Source organism: Lobosporangium transversale (assembly GCF_002105155.1).
Source record: "Lobosporangium transversale strain NRRL 3116 chromosome Unknown BCR41scaffold_43, whole genome shotgun sequence".
Lineage (NCBI taxonomy): Eukaryota > Fungi > Mortierellomycota > Mortierellomycetes > Mortierellales > Mortierellaceae > Lobosporangium > Lobosporangium transversale.
The window spans coordinates 1-17,559 of NW_019029021.1; the positions used below are offsets into that span (position 1 = coordinate 1).

Here is a 17,559-nt window from a genome sequence, read left to right on the forward strand (position 1 = left end):
AGAATAAATGCGAACATGAAAGAATAAGCTTTCGAGATGATTATTTCTATTTCTCAAAGTACATCAATCATAGTTGTAGTGTTTGGTAAAAAAGATCAGGACATTCGATTTTAAAATTTCGTTCATTCAATTTCCGAGAGATTCCCACGAAATGTATAAACATCATATCAACACCACACACAACCACAATCGTGTATCCCATTTAGATTGAAGATTTTGATAAATACTTTTCTTTTCTTCAACTTACATATAAGCTATCATAAGGGGAAAAGGGCGTCTGAAATAAGGAAAGGTTAAAAAACTTTTTTTATAAAGGTATTTTTTTTTTTTTTGACTTGGTTGATCTGCTGTGGCTTGTATCATGTGATCAGAAGCCACAACATCAATTGAGTTTCGCGGTTGACGCGACAATGACATAAAAGAGATGTCGCATAGAAAATGCGAGCACAGACAAAGCTGTGGACTCTTTACCGTCTTGGCTCTTTAATTATAGTGATATGATAATAACATGAGGCAAAGATGATGGATTCAAATACGCCTTCATATTGAACTGACAGCGAGTGAAGACGATTATGGAACGTGATGCCCCCTGTCATCAATTGCATAATAGTTTCCATACCAAAAATAAAAAAGAAATTCCCCATGGTATAAAGACCTCCTCCTTTTCTTCTCCCTTTTTTTTTTTCTACTTTTCTCTTTCATTTCCTCCTCATTTCTTTCATCCTCACCTAAATACCTAAGCACCTTATCTATTTCATCAACCATGGATTACCTTCAAACAACCCAAAGCATTATGAACACAAACCTGGCACGCTACCCAGTTTTGGCTGTCGGTCTTCCACTCGTTGGAGGATTCCTCTCTGCTATTCCTTCTCACCAGCATGTGCAGGGCTACTATGAATCTCTCCGTAAGCCTGATTGGGCGCCTCCTTCTTCCATGTTTGCGCCTGCCTGGACTGCCCTCTACATTTCCCTCGGATATGCCTCCCATTTGGTTGCTCTCCGAACTGGACCCAACACTTTACCTTCAATGCGCTCAGTGGCTCAGACTGGATTGGGGATCTATGGCATTAACTTGGCCTTCAACTTTGCTTGGTCACCTCTGATGTTCTGGAAAAAGAAGATTGGTGCCGCTCTCGTCACTGCTGGTGGTTTGACTGTAAGTTTTATTTTTATATCGTATTGACGTCCATGTTGAATGTATGAAAGCTACAATTCTTTGGAAGAAAAAAAAAATCAATTGATGCTGGAGCGACATCCAACAAAGAATCGAGGATATTTGGACACTTCAATGGCGCTATGATCTCCTTTGTTGAAATATTTGGAGGGGGGGGATCATATTTTATTTTTATATTTTGTGACATCAGAAATTTTTTTTTTTTGGAAACCGCGACGAAAAAAAAAAAAAAAAAAAAAAAAAAAAAGTTTTATTACATGAAATTATGCATCATAAACTTACTTTTTTTTTTATTTTACTGTATTTTGCATTCATATTTCATTTAGGCTTCAGCTGTTGCTGTTTCCTACTACTTCTTCAAGGTGGACAAGATGGCCGGTTACTTGACTCTTCCCTATGTTGCCTGGTTAGGATATGCCACTGCTCTTAACTACGATATCTGGATCAAGAATGCTCAAGGTCCCGCTGCTGATCATGCTCGCAGAATCGGCAAGGACGTCAACGATGCTGCTAGACACGCCAAGAACGAGTTCAAGGACGCTGCCAAACATGCCAAGGAAGATGCCAGGGATGCTGCACGTAACGCTAACAAGAACGCTCGCAATGCCGCTAACGAGACTGCTGACAAGATCGACCGTGAGCTCCGTTAAAAAAAAAAAAAAAAAAAAAAAAAAAGCTTTTTTAATACAACCTACACCCATATTTTCCTTTTCCTTTCTTCCTTATCATTGTAGTGTTCCCTTTCTGTATTTTTCTCTTTTTTCATTGATGTACATACTTGCACTGTTATGATAATAAAAAAAAAATCTTATGAAAAATAACTTAGGGTATGTATGTTATATATGGTATGACTATAACAATTGCATGTATACTCTAATTATTCGATTTTGCGTAGCGCTGCCTCAAGGTCGCCAGAGCTCAGCATCTGGTAAACGTAATCAAAGACCTTCCATACTCGGCCAAGGGAATCACCACGGCATGGGCCTGTGATATTTCTATGATGAAGGAATGGATCTATGACTCTGAAAGTCCCATCGTTCATATCCTTTAGCTTCCTTCCGAAATCACCTCCTCCAACATTGATGGCCATGGATGTATAGTTAAATCGTCGTGAGAAAAATTCGAAAAATTCTATTAATAATCGGGCCAAAGATTTGGGATTGGTCCGCCCTTGATTCGTGTGTTTGCCGTCTTTGTTTTCATCATAAAAGACGGCAACAATCCTGGCCGAGTTGAAGTTTACAAGACCATTGCCTTTTGTATTATGTTTAATACGCAAGCTTAACGATTTCATTCGCTCAAACGGTTGCTGTTGTAGTTTTGGAAGGATGGAGACTGGACCCCATCCCCATTCTCTTGATGTGCTTGGCGAAATAACATCACTGGGTTGCTGAAGAAACACGATCCCCATCCATGTAATGGCATAGCTACTGAGGTATCCACTTCTTGAGTCATTGATCCCCTGTGCCCGGCAGATGGCTTTTATCACATACAAGAATGGCTTCACACGTTCATCCAATGTAGTGTAAATCCGGATCAGATCGGAATTATAAACACCTAGATTGTTGCCTGTGTTAATGTCGCACTCAATGTTCGTTTCGGGATCCGTAAATTTTACAATAGGCACCATTGCGTGGGGGACTGGGGAGACGTACTTCATTCCTCCGCGATGCTCCAACACCTCTGCAAGGAAATGCATATCATTTAAACTCGTGTGATTATTCACATTAGGGCCTGTGATAACAAAGTCGGCATCGCTGTTGGCCATGAGGAGTCCGCTCACGAATGAACTGGTAGTAATCATGACAATACAATTAAAAGAGTTCTTAGGATACTCAAGAGAATTAAACATGTATAAAAAAAATAAAAAAAAAAAAAAAAAAAAAAAAAAACTTACCCATAGGGCTCAACTTTGAGCGTTTCAGTTGGGAAAGCTTCGGAAATGGTTTTTTCTACGCGCTCTTGAAGCCGCCTATGCTTCTCCGTAAGTTCTGGTGGTGGAAGCAGCGTCTGAACATTAACAGAGCAACGTTTGAAAAAAGATCCGTTAGAAGGTGGAGGCTTCATATCCAGAAGCCCTTCATGGCTGATAAGGAGGTATGAACTCTCTGCACATATACCTGATAATACTTCATGATGTCTCGAGTCAGGCATCCATAAAATGCTGCATCGTCTTGCTCCGTTGGCAAATCAATCAGTCGAAGATCTTGGTTCACGCCATTCCAGTCATAAAGAGCACGAGATCTGATTGCTGGTAACCATCGAATGTTTCTCAACGCGCTTCCAGTGAATCCATCCAAGTGAACCCTATCAAGTGCTTTCACAAGTCCATCCTCACCATCCTCGTCCGAATCAGAGTATTCTGTAGGAGGGTCACGGTTCAGGTCCTCGAAGCTATAAGAAGATCGATTGATCATCTCCCGAACATAATCGGCTCGCTTTCGCTTGCCATTAAAACGTCGCGTGTATTTATCCACACCTTTGACATTTTTGATTGGATGATCGCGCGTTCCATCATGAATGGTGCTATCGTCGTCATCATCATTGTCATCATCCTTTTCCTTGGATCGTCCATCAACACCCATATTCTTGATCTCTACAATCTTGCCTCCAGATCCATTATTATACCAAACGCGTTTCCGTAAATGAGCAATTATCACCGCAATCATATCCTGCGAATGTTTGTCGAGTTTGTAATAGCCATCAGCCATCTTTTTACCATGAATATCTTCCAGGATAGTAAGCAAATTCGATCGGATAGTGATCAGAGGTGGGCCTTGATATCCAACTTGTTTGCGAATTGACCCAAATCCATGATTCACTTCATCAAAATCACTGAACTCATCCTCATTAAGTTCATCGACATCCTTTTCATCCAGATAGCCGGTGTCATCAGATGGATAGATGTCATACTTGCCATTGTGTCTTAGGACAAAGGCGCGGACGCCTTTCGGAGTCAGCATTTTTGAATTAACTAACAATGTTGCAAAGGTGGCTGTATGGCGGTTGTGCAGGAATTTAGGCTCAAGACAGAGTCGATAAGCTGACAGGAAATCATACGCTAGCTCGTCGTACTTGAGTGGAAAATCATATTTCTTCAGCTGGTTTAGGCGGTAGCAAGCTCGCTCATAGAGAATCGTGTCAAATAGGGTACCGACAAAAACTTCATCGTCCGAGGCGACGGCCTTAAAGGGTCCAGTATCAGAGGACTGATCTATTAGAACGCTTGAAGCGTAAACTGAATTGAAGGCCATGATGATGGTTTCAGTCAATGTGAATTTCAAACTATTGCATGAGTAAAATAAAAAGTGAAGGCATTTTTTTTTTCTTGTCTGTGTCAGTTCCCACAGCAGCACTGCCTACGCCCCTGACGGTCACAATATCGAAGCATTGATCCCTTGTGTGCTGTGGAACCCAATGGACCAACTTTTTTTTTTTTTTTTTTTTTTGTACAAAAACAATTAAGCTAGCGACAACCATGTCATCTTAGTGCTAGCTCACGCATCCAGAGTTACAGTTTGTACAGGAAGCATAGGACAAACGAGCCTCACTGCTTTTTTTTTCTCTTTTTTACATTGTTATTAACATCATTATCATTATTAATCTACAAAACATAAGTTTGATAACAGTGGTGCATACAGCTAAAGATGTTGTTCGTACATGTTTCGAAGCAAGGGTTATTGTCCCTACATGTTGACTCGCAAAAAAACGAGCCATCGCAATCGTCAAAACATTCCTAATATTTTTCATCTGGCTCACACGTCCTCCTACATTTTTGATCATAACCTGAGCAGTAATTGTTAGGACACTTGCCTGCTGTAGGCAAGGGCAATAGTAATGGCAGAGTTGCAAATATGTGAAGCAATAACAATAAAGAAAACTACCACTCGTAGTTAAAGGAAGAAAACAACGATGTTGTTTGGATCTCTGTACCAGAAAATAAAATAACATGGCGTTGATTTAGATTGAAAGTGGTGAGGAATAGCAATAAATACCATCTCACAATGGTAAGTAGCCCGCTCAAGATCTCGGAATGGTGAGCATTAAGGGCAACAATATATAAACATTCGAGGAACAGCTGGTCAACAAGGGAGAAATTGAAGTCAATAAACGTATTTGGCTGCAAATGAAGGAATAGAATAGGATAAAGAAGACAATCGGACTAGCAATATCACACGTGCGTGCCAGTATCGCTGCAAGTGGAAATGCAATTGATTAAGAGGAAAAAACTTGTTGGCACTGATTGTGAGGCTGAGCTCTCGAAACCGTTAAGATCGAAGGGCAATTCTTAAACAGGAGGGCTTCCTAGAAAACATTATGCTAAGCCAAAAAAGCCAACAATGGGAATGAATCGAATATCCATAAAAAACATCAAGATAGCCGCCCTTTCCATTTATGAGAAAACTCACAATTAAAAAAAAGGTGCGCAATGGCGGCTGTGCCTGTATTAATTCTCAACCTAACGCCATCCATCACAAATACCACAGACACATACTTTATAAACTCTTCATTTCCACTAGTTAGCACATTACCTGTATTAATCTCCTTTTTTTTTTTTTTTTTTTTTTTCCTTTCTCGAATGAGTTCAAGTATGAAAAGGCGGAACGTTTTGCTAATTGCTCGATACTCCTGCATCTGATAGTCCGACTAATCATTACTATCAACTTAATACAGGTATATCCTTCGGTAATGATCGCGCACGACAAAAAAAAAATAATAGGTAACATAGTCTTGATATCCTATTGCAATAGCCCTGATTTGTAACTATAAGCCTTTTACCCACACGCGACGCGTAGGATAGCGTGTGACCCCCAGCCTCAATCTTTTTTTCCTTCACCAATCGTTACACAGCACAGATGCGTAAATGTGCTCCCTTATGAGGATCACAGAGCACGGGTACAGGGAAAGGAAAGAAGCTGGACCTTAAGCTAGCCATCCTAGAATAAAAGGGAGTAGAGCGATTTTTCTCGCAAGAATATAACACGCTCGAGCCATCTGAGGGCCATGGCTCTCATGGTACCCATTTCTATAATTTGACAAGAGCAAAGTAGTGGTAGGAGTCCTCTGTTGCTTTTTTATTCCACACATGCGCAAATGCACAAACAGACCCAATTGCTTACACGTTCACTATACTTCTTTCTGCAGGATTGAAATGATATCGCGGGACCTCAGATGGTGAGAGAAGGATGGAAGATGGAAGCGGCAGGAGGAAGGAGGATGAAGTGAGAGGAATAGTAGATCTAGAGCAGGCAATCAGTTTTTATACGACATTCTGTTCCTTGACAATGCAATTTTAATTACACACAAGAGCAACAACCATATCCTTACAAGTGCTGTTTATTAAATAAGAGATGCTGCTATGCTATTATATATTTTAATCTACAAAAGCAAAATCTAATGACAATGGCGCATACAGGTGAACATATTATCTTGACACGTTTTGAAGCAAGGGGTCGTGTTTCTACATCCCGCCTCGCAAGAAAACGAACCGAGACAACCGTCAAAACATTTCCTGTATTCTCCATCTGGCTCACACTTATCCCGGCACTTTGTGTCATAATCCGTGCAATAAAAATTAGGACACTTGCCAGCAGGAGGCAAGGTTGATGGCAACGGTGTAGCGTCAATCACAGGTTCTGCACGTTGTGTTCCAGTAGGTTCAGAAGGCGTTGTTGTTGAGGGGATTGGTCCAACAGATGAAGAAGGACTTGTGGTTCCAGATGAAGGTACATTAGTGGGGTTTGATCCCGGTGGATTTCCGTTATTAGTAGTGCCACTGATGTTTTTATCATGGCTCTTTTTGTTCGAAAGATGGTAACCGACACCAGCACCTACACCAATAACCACGCAAGCAAACAAAAACATCCACATGAATTTGCGACACCGTCTCTTCGATTTGACAGGAACATGGGTTACATATTCTGGAGTCATGCCATGAGTTTTGACATCATAATGTTGATAAGCTGGGTTTGGTTGTTTAGGCACAGTATTACTCGTTAGTGGCTGAGGTTGTGCTGAGCTGTTGCTACAGTTCATAGCTGCAGATGCAAGGTTGAAGATCGGTGCATCTACGGGGATCGGGTATGGATTATGGCCGTGATCCATATTTGATGAGTACCCTGGAGGAGGAGGAGCAGGAAGAGGCACACCATGTGATTGCAGTGAACTTGGATCGTATTGGTAAGGTGCATATTGTTGAGGATATGATGAAAGTTGTTGTCCATGGGGGCTACGGTGATCTGGAGCCGGCGCAGAGAAGTTTGGAGGAGGAGTGTAACCCGTGGTCAGTTGAGGCGCTCGTGGTGAGTCAGATAATGGAGGCGTATTCTCTTCTACAGCATCAGTGATGGTTTGTGGTGATCTTGATGATGATGTAGGAGGTGCTGATATATGGCTGTCTCCATGTGATTTCGAGTCGTTTGGGCTCAACATGTGATGTTCTAGGACTAAGGTGCTGGAATGGAAGTGGAGGAAAGAAGGAAGGGGTAGGAGAATGAAGAGAGAGAGATAATAAGTCTGGAGCAGGCGAGCAGTTTTTATATGATTTTCTGTTTTTGGCAGCACATATTCAATAATACAAGAGCCTGAACTCTATCATTATTTGCCCTCGGTATCATCCAACCTGAGTTGAAATAGATATAATCTGGCACCTGAAGATGCACTGTATATATTTCTCTGAATATTTATGAGCCATCCTCCGACTGCGGCCTTATTTTTGATTTTTTCCCACCAACTTAAAGTAAAGACAAAGTCTTAAAGTGCATCCTTCTTGAATAGACATGTAGATTTAGATGTTTTGGGAAATCTTGATGAAATTGATATAATGTCTTTAATAAGAGGCTGTTTTGAGCATGAGGACATCTCAACTGGAGTAGGCTGAGTCTGTTGATGAGATTGGGACATGGATCGAATAACTGTAGTAGCATCAGTGTCATCAAGGTATTATTGCACACGCACACCCTGAAGATAGATTCGTAAATGCATGGTAACATGCACATAGTTTAACCTTGTCTCCTCAAAGTCGAGCTCAATCGAGCAAAAAAGTAAAAAAGTGAGCTCGAGCAATAAGGCTCTGTCTAAAGACGCTTTTATTCAATTCTTTGTACTGACTCCAAATACCTCCTAACAAGCTTCGTCGTGTCCTCGAATCGTTGTCGTGCTGAAAGATGAAATCATCTTTAGTTAGGTTCCAGTCATCAAGGGATATCTATAGATCTTCCTGAAGTTTAGTCCAGAGTGTCGTCCATCATCGCAATTTATCCAGATCCGTATCATGAGAAGCATGATCGCACTCTAACGTTACCGCCCCTAAATTTGACAGTGGTAGGCAATATCTCCTCACCACGAAGTGCCGGGTTGCGTGCCGCCCGGCCAAGACGCGGGAAGGGTGATGATAAGTTATCAGGTTAACCATACTGTACTGCCCGCAGAACATCACTGCTGTCACACCCCATGCTTGCCGCCTCGTTCGACATCAAAACATTAATGGTACCGCCCTTGAATTGCTCCAATAGCTCCTTTTTTTAAGATCAGACTTTCCAGAATGATAGTCAGCGACATTAACGTCCTTTATTGTATGTCTAAAAGAAAGAACAGTAAAGTCCACCCATTCCTCGTTTAAAAGTACACAATGGTTTTCTTTCCATCTTTCAAAAAGTTGAGATCCTTAAATGAATCTAGTGGATGTTGAAACCGATTCACGACGTATTTGATGTTCCTTCTGTCGTTACCAACTGTGGCCACGTAGGGATCTTTGAAACGCATCACCATTTTGACATTCAATAAAAGCGGAGGCGGCAGTGTAGCAGGAACAGCGACAAAGCAAGTGCCTCGATCTACAAAAGTGTGCAGAAATCTAAGTTTCCCGTAATCCGTTCTGAATTTTCCAAGCGCATTGCTCGCAAAGAGGATCTCGAAACGAATATGGCTCAATAGTCCTCCGCTTGTAATCTTTCGATCGGAATGAACGTCTTACTCTTAAGATGAATGCTACTAATGCCTACCGATGCCAGCATTTCCGCCTGCTCGTCACCCAATACCTTCAATGGCGTAAGAACGAGTATGGTGATTTCTGGCCAAAGTATTAGAGGGAGGAAGTAGATCACCGTCTTCCTCCATCCAGTACCAACAGTTAGAATGAATGCAATCTTGATGCTCTCCTATCTTAGTCACGATATCCAGCTGTTCATCTTTCAGGCCAAGCCCAAAAGCTTTCCTGATCTTTTGGCGAATATCCTCGGAGGAATGGAGGGAATTAGTTTTGTGTTAACATTTTTGTTTGTTTTTATTGTGGAGGAACAAAAATTTATTTAATGTTTTTGTGCGCAAGGTACTTGCAATCAGTACATACTCCATGAAGCTAGTGCGATTGATATGGTGGCAACATGCGCTGGTAAAATATCTATGAATGCCAACAGCACCATATCCTTGTAATGCGTGTCTGCAATCAATCTTTTTTTTTTTTTTTTTTTTTTTCCTTAACATAGGCCCAATCATTCTCGTTCTTCTTTCCACCTTTCTGTACATTCCTATTACTCTCTCTTTGATCCTTTCAAATTTGCCATTGTGATTAATATCTTTTCTTCAAAGGCAAATACCCTATTTATATATCAATGTCTGATGCATCACAAACTGATTCCTTCTTAGTGAGGTCCTGTTAATTCGCGCAGGAAGGCGGAAAGTGGAGCGTAGCGATATTATATTTATGAAAACAAGTCAATTGGTCGAAGTCTTGTTTTATGGAAATAGCATACTGTTTCCTAGCTTCCATTGCCTTGCGCGTATCTTTGGGTGCTCACTTTCCCTCTATTAGCTTTAAGCTGCCATGCTTTTAACAATGAGCCAGTATAAAAGTCATGTTCTTTGGACTGTAGAACGGGCAAATTTGCCCATTTAGCTTTCATCAACTCATGAGCAGGCCAGATCCAGTTCTCCATGCTTCCTGCGAGATGAAAACAGCCGGCTATTGGATTCTTGCCACCCATATGAGGTAGCAATTATGGTGCGTGAAAGCAATGCCAGTGTTCCGACCTGCTCGATTTGAATGCCAAGGATGCAAACAAAAAAGTCGGCAGCAAAAACCAACCAGCAAACAACCGTTTCAGTAAAAATCAATCAGTAAAATCCTGTATCAAGCTAATTATCACGATGCCATTACATTCATCTTTAAATAGCCTCTGCTCCTCTGCGCATTTCCCAACTTTCACCTTCTTCTATTCAGACTAAAGGTAAACAGGTGTCTATCTCTATTGTTTTCAACCTCATTCGTGATTTCTCTTTTGTTAGATATGTTGCTGAGTCAGTCTCCACGCTTGTCTAAAAAATGTTTTGAAAAAAAAAAAAAAAAAAAAAAAAAGAGAGAGAGAGAGAGAGAATGCGAATGGAGCTAACACGATCAACGACGAAGAGAGCAGAGAAAAAAATGACGAAGATACGGGAAGTTTTAACAAGATACTATTAATCAAAAAAAGACCAAATAGAAAGGGTAATCGTAATTACCAATTAATTAAAAATGACCACTATTGCTTTTAATTAAAACGCAGCCAATTTAGTGAAGGTGCTTTTATGATGAAGAAAGAGAAAAAGAAGCGCATATACAAGGAACGTTACATAAAATGGTATAATTGCTAAATAAATAGTGGAGATAAATAAGCACAGAAAAATATAACCGCTTCATTTGGAAGACAACTCATGGGTATGGTGTGCCTGATTAGTTTGCTCACCACGAAGCGGTGATGTAAAAACCAATCATCAGTTTGACTTTGACATGAATTACTGACCAAACAAGACGGACAAATTAATAAATACGATAATAGACAAGAGATGCGTTGGATGCGAAGCGCGATCAAGATCTCTAGATGACATATCGCGTCCCCAGAACGCTCAGTAACCGCAAATGACGGAGCTTGTGCATAGAGTTGAGGATATCTCTATCTATTTTTAATGGGAACGAGACAACCCTGAATGTGATTGCGCATGGATCCAGCACTAACTCTTCCAATGTCCAAAGTTGTGCCAAAATATTTATAATCTGATCCTGTTTGCGTCGATGCTCGCTTTCTGAAAAGGTTGCGTCGTCTGCACCACTCACACTTAAACCATTCTCCTCCTCCTTAAAATGATTCAGTTGAGCCTCACTGCAGCTGATGCTCATGCGAAGTCTTTTGAGTGAACTCCTACACCCCCAAGGCAACATTTGTAAAAATCGCTCGACATTGACAGAGGCACCCTCGATCTCAAACAGCTGTAATTTCGGACATATTTCTAATACAGTTACTACATCGTTCAGCTCCATGCCGATAAACGAAAAGTGAAAAGAAAATCTCTCTAATCGATGGCTCAGATCATAGTGTCTCAAATAAAATGCTGCATCTAAATCACCAAAAGCCCTAGAAAAAGATATAGATAACAAGCAACCACTAGCGGTTAAAAGTCGATCTAAAGACATATTCCCAGATTCCGACGATTGAAGGCAGTCAAAGTCAATGCGCTCGAGCGTTGCAAAACACCCTGAGAGCTGGATGGAATTTGCAACTGTAAAGAGAAGTTCATTGCTGGCCTTGAATGGAAGAGACAGGCGTTCCAAGCGAGGACATCTCCTAATTATGTAGTCTACCAGAAGAGGGTCAATTAAGGACCAGCCATCCAACTGAAGATGTCGGATCTGTGTTGGGAACTGAGGGCACAACGCAATCCTTTGAGTACCGTTACTTGAGTCCCAGACTAGTGTCTCAATGCTTGGACAATGGTCAAGGAATGCTTGACAAGCATCGGACTGCTCAGCTAAATGGACAGAAAGCACCTTTAGATGCTGTAGGGTTCCCAACGCCTCGGCGATCTTATCAACTCCTTTAACGCGCCAAAGTTCCATTCGTACAAAGCTTAACGACCTGTTTTTGTTGATCAAATTCACCCAAATATCAGCTGTTTGGGCCAGAGTGGTCATCTTAAAGAAATCTCGCCAAAACTGTTGTTCAGCGCAGAGGCTTGGTGAGGCCCGATGGCCGAGTGCATAGAGATCAGTCAAATTTGAATTGACGCTGGCATGTGTAAGGTTGGTACAATTACCAGCCAAAAAGAGGAAGGAGTGGACATTGGCGACCACAATGGTCTTGATTAGAGTAGAGTAAGCTAGGGCTCGAGGGAACACGATGTTGTCCGTGTTCTGTAGCATGGGTAATGTTTTCTGTTCCTGAGAATGATTGGGAGATGGGGTTTCATCTTGGATGTTGAAGAGATGCTGTCCAAAGTCAAAGGTGCAAATGTGTTTATAGAGCGCCTCAACGAAAGCCTGTAACCACGAGTGGTTAACACGAAGGCAGACGGTTAATTCATGAGGTGACAGATATTGAGCAATACGCGAGGCGAGTTCTGGAGTGTGGATTACATGAATATGCTTCATCAATGTCTCTTTTCTCTTTTTGATAGTTTATCTTGCAGGAAGGTAGTGAAGGTGTGTTCTTTGTTGGCTTGCATGGTCAACAGGATAGGGCACGAACCCTTTTCTCTTATTACTTCTCGGAGGAGGTTTTGAAGATGTTTTGCATAAAGTCATTTGAATATTCAAGTGTTTAAAGGTGAGCAAGGTTTTATGTTTCTATAGCCATGTGGATCTACACGTGACAAAGGAACAGGATGATGTTGCCTGGATCCCAGAGATGTTGTCAAAAAGATTGCTTTTTTTATTTGTGATATGGATATGATCGATCAGATTGTGTTTGACTGCGTGTAAATGGCAATGGATCAAGCATTCACTCCTTTTCTCTTTTTCATCCACATCCTTCTTCGGCCCGCTTTTTTTTTTTCCGTTGAAGTTTACATTACCAAATAAAACTTGTACCAGTGCAGAACTGCAGTTTCCGAATCAAAATATATTTCCCCGCTCTATTTCTTCTCTAATTGCTTTTCCCCTTATGTCTTCTCTTCGCGCCCTGGCTGCTGTCTCCAGACCCTTTCTTCTCAACTCGTTCAAGACTACACTAAAGTCTACCCAGCCAAAGGTGCCTTTCTATTTACCCCACTCCTAGCTCTTGATAATTGAAACAAGTTTAAAAAAATGATCTAAAAATCAATCCAATCATGAATCACTCATCTCTACATTTCATTCTCTATTCAGATTGTCTCAAACATGCTCTATAGGAATTACACTAGCAGTGCTCCAACCTACCCTGGCTTGGGTCAGCCCGATTTGACCAAGGGTCCTTTGTATCGCTATGACACTGCTCTGCCCAAACTCCCTGTCCCCACCTTGGAAGAAACTTGCGCCCGCTATCTCAAGTCGGTTCGTCCTCTCCTGAACGACAAAGAGTTTGCAGAGACTTCTGCTGCCGTTGCTGAATTTCAAAAACCCGGAGGTGTTGGCGAGGAGCTTCAGAAGCGTTTGCTCGCCAAAGCCACTGATCCCAAGACAGTCAATTGGCTGGAAGACTGGTGGAATGACCTGGCTTACTTTGGCTATCGTGATCCTGTTGTGATCTATGTCTCATATTTTTATGCTTACAAGGATGATCATCTTCGCAAAAAGCCTACACAGCGTGCTGCAGCCATCATTCAGGCAGCCATGGACTTCCGCAGACAGGTCGTAGATGAGTCTTTGCCGCCCGAGATGGCCAAGAAGAGCCCTTTGGACTCATCCACCTACAAGTACATGTTCAATGCCTGCAGATACCCTGCCAAGCCCAGTGACTTTGAGTTGGCATTCGATCCTTCCAAAAACAATCATGTCGCTGTTGTTCGTCATAATCAGTTCTTTGTTTTCGATCTTATCAAGGATGGCAAGATGTTGAGCACCGCAGATATTGAGGCTCAATTGGATGCCATCGTCAAAATGGCTGGAGACCGCAAGGATCCTGCCATTGGTGTCCTGACTTCGGACAACCGCGATATTTGGACCGATGTAAGTCATACTATCATATACGATCTGTTTTTGTCTGTTTCATGACGCTGTAAAGCGAACAGGATCCAACTGGAAAAGCTTAGAGCATCACAAAAGGAATGGGATTTTTTCAGCAGGGACATTGTTCACATATCGAAACGGATCTCATCTATCTGATGTCCACTTCAGAGGGAAAATTATCCAAGTAATTAAGGTTCTGCTCAATCAAATTATTGAACGACTAGATTTTCATTATTGTTTAGCCAACTTGGATCGGACTTTTTCTTTAAATATATATACTTTAGCTAGAAGCGAACAGTAGCAGGAAAGAAAGAGAGAGAGGGAAAAAAAAAAAAAAAAAAAAAAAAAAAAAAGCTCTACTGGCTAATGATGACAGGTATCTTTTTTCACATGCCACTCTAGGCTCGTAAGACCCTTATTAATGCTGGATCCCATAACGAGGAACTCCTTCGCAAGATCGAGTCTTCTGTTTTCCTCGTTTGCTTGGATGATTCGAGTCCTGTTACCCGTGACGAAGTCTCGCGCGCCTGCTGGCACGGTGATGGCCGTAACCGCTTTTTTGACAAGTCCCTTCAGTTTATCGTTTTTGAGAACGGCAAGGCCGGATTCATGGGTGAGCACTCCACAATGGATGGCACCCCCACCTGCCGCTTGAATGATTATGTCTGCACCTCCTTGGCCAAGAACAAGATCGATCATGGCTCAACGACCGTCTCGTCCAACCTTGAGACTCCTCAGAAACTCAACTTTGCCTTTAACACCAGTGTTCACAAGGCCATTGAGACTTCTGAAAAGAATTTTGAACAGTTAATTGGAAAGCATTCACTTCATGTTCAGAACTATGAGGGATATGGCAAGGGCTTGATCAAGAAATTCAAGTGCTCGCCTGATGCCTATGTTCAGATGATTATTCAGCTCGCATATTACAAGATGCACGGTGTTTCACGCCCCACTTATGAGTCCGCTCAGGTTCGTAAGTTCCAACACGGCCGTACTGAGACCTGCCGTACCGTCAGTACCGAGTCAGTTGCCTGGGTCAAAGCTATGGAAGATCACACCATCTCTGCTACTGAAAAGACTGCTTTGTTCAAGAAAGCTCTTGAATCACACGTCAGCTATATGGCCAGCGCTGTGGAAGGCAAGGGATGCGACCGTCATTTGTTAGGTCTCCGTCTATCGCTCAAGTCTCACGAGCCCAAACCCGCCATGTTCACTCAGGAAATCTTTAGCCGCTCCAGCCACTGGAACCTCTCAACTTCTCAGTTGTCATGTGAGTACTTTGATGGCTACGGATGGGGTGAGGTCGTTCCTGATGGTTATGGAGTTGCTTATATGATTAACGAGAACAACTTGAGCTTCAATGTTGCTTCGCTTAATGAGATGCGCCCTCACCATTTGCACCATTACTTGAAAGAGGCTGCGAGTGAGATGAGACAGCTTTTTGAGCAGACCTTGCTCGAGGCCCCCAAGTCCAAATTGTAAAAAAAAATATGCGCTTGCTTAGATGTACTCATAATAAATACATAAAAGGAAATTTATCATCTTGACAATGGCCAGCAGGGCCTACAAGGGCCAAAGATCACTGGTGTCCCTCTGCACGTAGATCAATAATTTGTGCTTTGTGGTCAAGTATTTAACAAATTAAAATCATCGGGATTGTCTTTTGTGGGGATCTTAATAGAAGATCGGCTTCACATTTATTTTTTATTATTTTTTTTTTTTAAAGAAGTACATTGAAAGCAATTACAATGGATGAATGGATGCTTGGGTCAGAATAATTTAGTCTGCCCTATATAAGATACAAAGCTCAACTAGTCAGGACGATCTATAGATACTGGTCTGAAACGTAAAAAAAAAAAAAAGAGCTCTCATCAAGATTAAGCGCTTTTATGGGTGTGGAGAAGAAAGCTGTTAAGAACTCCCCGCATTTCTCTCCTTGGCGGTACCTGTAGTTAGTATAGTTAGAACAGTGGAGTATCATCCGTGTAACAGGCATCCTTTATATTCATGCCGTTCGTCCACTAATGATAATTCGATACGCGTCATGGCCCCTCAGACGACGACAGCCATGAACTCTATTTTACCCCGCATATTTTTTTTTTTAATGTTCAAAGATTCAAGGTGGGGTTCAGATTTTTCCGTTCCGTGCAACTCTTCCGTATCGGAGCATATTCCCGAAGATCCCGTCGATGGCTGATTGCTTCCTTCGAGAGACCCCAGTTTTTTCCTCACTTCCTATCCCCACATTTTATGTTATTGCGCGATGCATTCATGCAAATGGTCTTTATCCCTCCCTAAATGTATTTAAATATCCCAAGACTTTTCCTCAATCCCCCCTTTTTTTTATCTCTAGTTCATTAAGCAACACTTTGTCTTACATACCCTTTTTGCGACCAATTTTCATTACAAACAGCTTCTCTTCCTTAAATTATCAAAGAAAAGAAAAATGGTTTCTGTGAACGTTTACCTTGATAAGCAAGAATATGGAAAGGACAAGGTTCGCCTTCTGAAGGTCCATCGTGATTCCAAGGTCCACCGTGTCGATGATCTTACGATCCGTTGCTTACTTTCCGGTTCCTCCTTCACAACTTCTTATACTGAGGCCTCTAACAAGGCTGTGGTCGCAACAGACTCGATCAAGAACACCTGCTATGTCCTTGCCAAGTCTTCCAAGGTCGTTGATACCCTTGAACTCTTTGCAGCTGAGCTCGGCAATCATTTCTTGGACACCTACAACTGGGTTGAGGGGGCTCATGTTACCATCATTCGTCATCGTTGGGCAAGGATGAACATCGATGGTAAGCCTCACACTCACTCCTTCTGGCGTGATGGAGAGGAGACTCGTCAAACCGATCTTTTTGTCAAGCGTGCTGCCGGTGGTCGCCGCACTGTCGAACTCAAGTCTGCCATTGATGGTCTCCTTGTCCTAAAGACCACAGGATCATCATTCGAGGACTTTGTCCGAGATGAATACACAACCTTGGCAGAGACCAAGGATCGTATTCTTTCGACATGTGTGGACGCACAATGGGAATTTAACATCCCTTCTGCTCCAACCGAGAACTTGTTGTCGACCATGGCTCAGATTCCGTTCAACAAGATTTATGAGTCGGTCCGGGAGGTGACCTGCAAGACCTTTGCAGAGGATGAGTCCGCCTCTGTCCAGGCTACGTTGTACAAGATGGCTGCTCAGTCGATCTCTAACTGGAGATCTCTGAACCGTGTCTCCTATGCTCTCCCTAATCGTCATTTCTTTGCAGTTGACTTGAGTTACTTCAAGGGCACCAAGAACTTGGCAGAACATGCCGACGTCTACCAGCCTTTGACTGATCCTTCTGGATTGATCACTGCTACCGTCGCTCGTTCCCCTGATACTTCTGCTCGTCTTTAAAAACATACAAATAAATAAATGAATAAAATAACAATTTGTACATAGAGGAATTTATTCCGCTCTAGACCTTGAATAGCAAAGGAATATAATAAATTA

The 17,559-nt window shown here is 42.0% G+C and overlaps 6 protein-coding genes across 6 annotated transcripts; 3 read left to right on the top strand and 3 right to left on the bottom strand.

Annotated features, from left to right (window-relative positions):
- Window positions 1–793: 793 nt before the first annotated feature.
- On the top strand, window positions 794–1,827 carry BCR41DRAFT_311221 (TspO/MBR family-domain-containing protein; the record flags this gene model as incomplete). Its single annotated transcript, XM_022021021.1, has 2 exons — window positions 794–1,159; window positions 1,504–1,827. The coding sequence occupies 2 exons, from the start codon at window positions 794–796 to the stop codon at window positions 1,825–1,827; spliced, it is 690 nt and encodes a 229-aa protein (XP_021877755.1).
- Window positions 1,828–1,947: 120 nt separating this feature from the next.
- BCR41DRAFT_424898 (hypothetical protein) lies at window positions 1,948–4,480 on the bottom strand. The gene is made up of 3 exons (XM_022030502.1): window positions 3,298–4,480; window positions 3,075–3,187; window positions 1,948–2,967 (listed from the first exon to the last, which is right to left on the bottom strand). The coding sequence occupies exons 1-3, from the start codon at window positions 4,429–4,431 to the stop codon at window positions 2,055–2,057; spliced, it is 2,160 nt and encodes a 719-aa protein (XP_021877756.1). The 5' UTR covers window positions 4,432–4,480; the 3' UTR covers window positions 1,948–2,054.
- A 2,071-nt stretch (window positions 4,481–6,551) lies between these two features.
- BCR41DRAFT_424899 (hypothetical protein) lies at window positions 6,552–7,658 on the bottom strand (the record flags this gene model as incomplete). The annotated part of the gene is made up of 2 exons (XM_022030503.1): window positions 6,667–7,658; window positions 6,552–6,571 (listed from the first exon to the last, which is right to left on the bottom strand). Exons 1-2 carry the CDS (start codon window positions 7,607–7,609, stop codon window positions 6,552–6,554), a joined length of 963 nt encoding a protein of 320 aa, XP_021877757.1. The 5' UTR covers window positions 7,610–7,658.
- Window positions 7,659–10,733: 3,075 nt separating this feature from the next.
- Window positions 10,734–12,650, bottom strand: BCR41DRAFT_360428 (hypothetical protein). The gene has a single exon (XM_022025359.1). The coding sequence runs from the start codon at window positions 12,576–12,578 to the stop codon at window positions 11,031–11,033; it is 1,548 nt and encodes a 515-aa protein (XP_021877758.1). The 5' UTR covers window positions 12,579–12,650; the 3' UTR covers window positions 10,734–11,030.
- Window positions 12,651–12,869: 219 nt separating this feature from the next.
- Window positions 12,870–15,605, top strand: BCR41DRAFT_360430 (acyltransferase ChoActase/COT/CPT). Its single transcript, XM_022025360.1, has 3 exons — window positions 12,870–13,176; window positions 13,293–14,072; window positions 14,475–15,605. The coding sequence occupies exons 1-3, from the start codon at window positions 13,090–13,092 to the stop codon at window positions 15,552–15,554; spliced, it is 1,947 nt and encodes a 648-aa protein (XP_021877759.1). The 5' UTR covers window positions 12,870–13,089; the 3' UTR covers window positions 15,555–15,605.
- An 828-nt stretch (window positions 15,606–16,433) lies between these two features.
- BCR41DRAFT_360431 (hypothetical protein) lies at window positions 16,434–17,544 on the top strand. The gene has a single exon (XM_022025361.1). It carries the CDS (start codon window positions 16,519–16,521, stop codon window positions 17,461–17,463), a length of 945 nt encoding a protein of 314 aa, XP_021877760.1. The 5' UTR covers window positions 16,434–16,518; the 3' UTR covers window positions 17,464–17,544.
- Window positions 17,545–17,559: the final 15 nt, after the last annotated feature.

Coding starts and splice junctions, on each gene's coding strand:
- BCR41DRAFT_424898 (XM_022030502.1), bottom strand. CDS start 4,431: ATGGCCTTCAATTCAGTTTACGCTTCAAGCGTTCTAATAGATCAGTCC. Junction 3,188..3,297: donor ACATCATGAAGTATTATCAG/GTATATGTGCAG, acceptor GTTAATGTTCAG/ACGCTGCTTCCACCACCAGA. Junction 2,968..3,074: donor CTCAAAGTTGAGCCCTATGG/GTAAGTTTTTTT, acceptor GATTACTACCAG/TTCATTCGTGAGCGGACTCC.
- BCR41DRAFT_360428 (XM_022025359.1), bottom strand. CDS start 12,578: ATGAAGCATATTCATGTAATCCACACTCCAGAACTCGCCTCGCGTATT.
- BCR41DRAFT_360430 (XM_022025360.1), top strand. CDS start 13,090: ATGTCTTCTCTTCGCGCCCTGGCTGCTGTCTCCAGACCCTTTCTTCTC. Junction 13,177..13,292: donor TAAAGTCTACCCAGCCAAAG/GTGCCTTTCTAT, acceptor TTCTCTATTCAG/ATTGTCTCAAACATGCTCTA. Junction 14,073..14,474: donor ACCGCGATATTTGGACCGAT/GTAAGTCATACT, acceptor ATGCCACTCTAG/GCTCGTAAGACCCTTATTAA.
- BCR41DRAFT_360431 (XM_022025361.1), top strand. CDS start 16,519: ATGGTTTCTGTGAACGTTTACCTTGATAAGCAAGAATATGGAAAGGAC.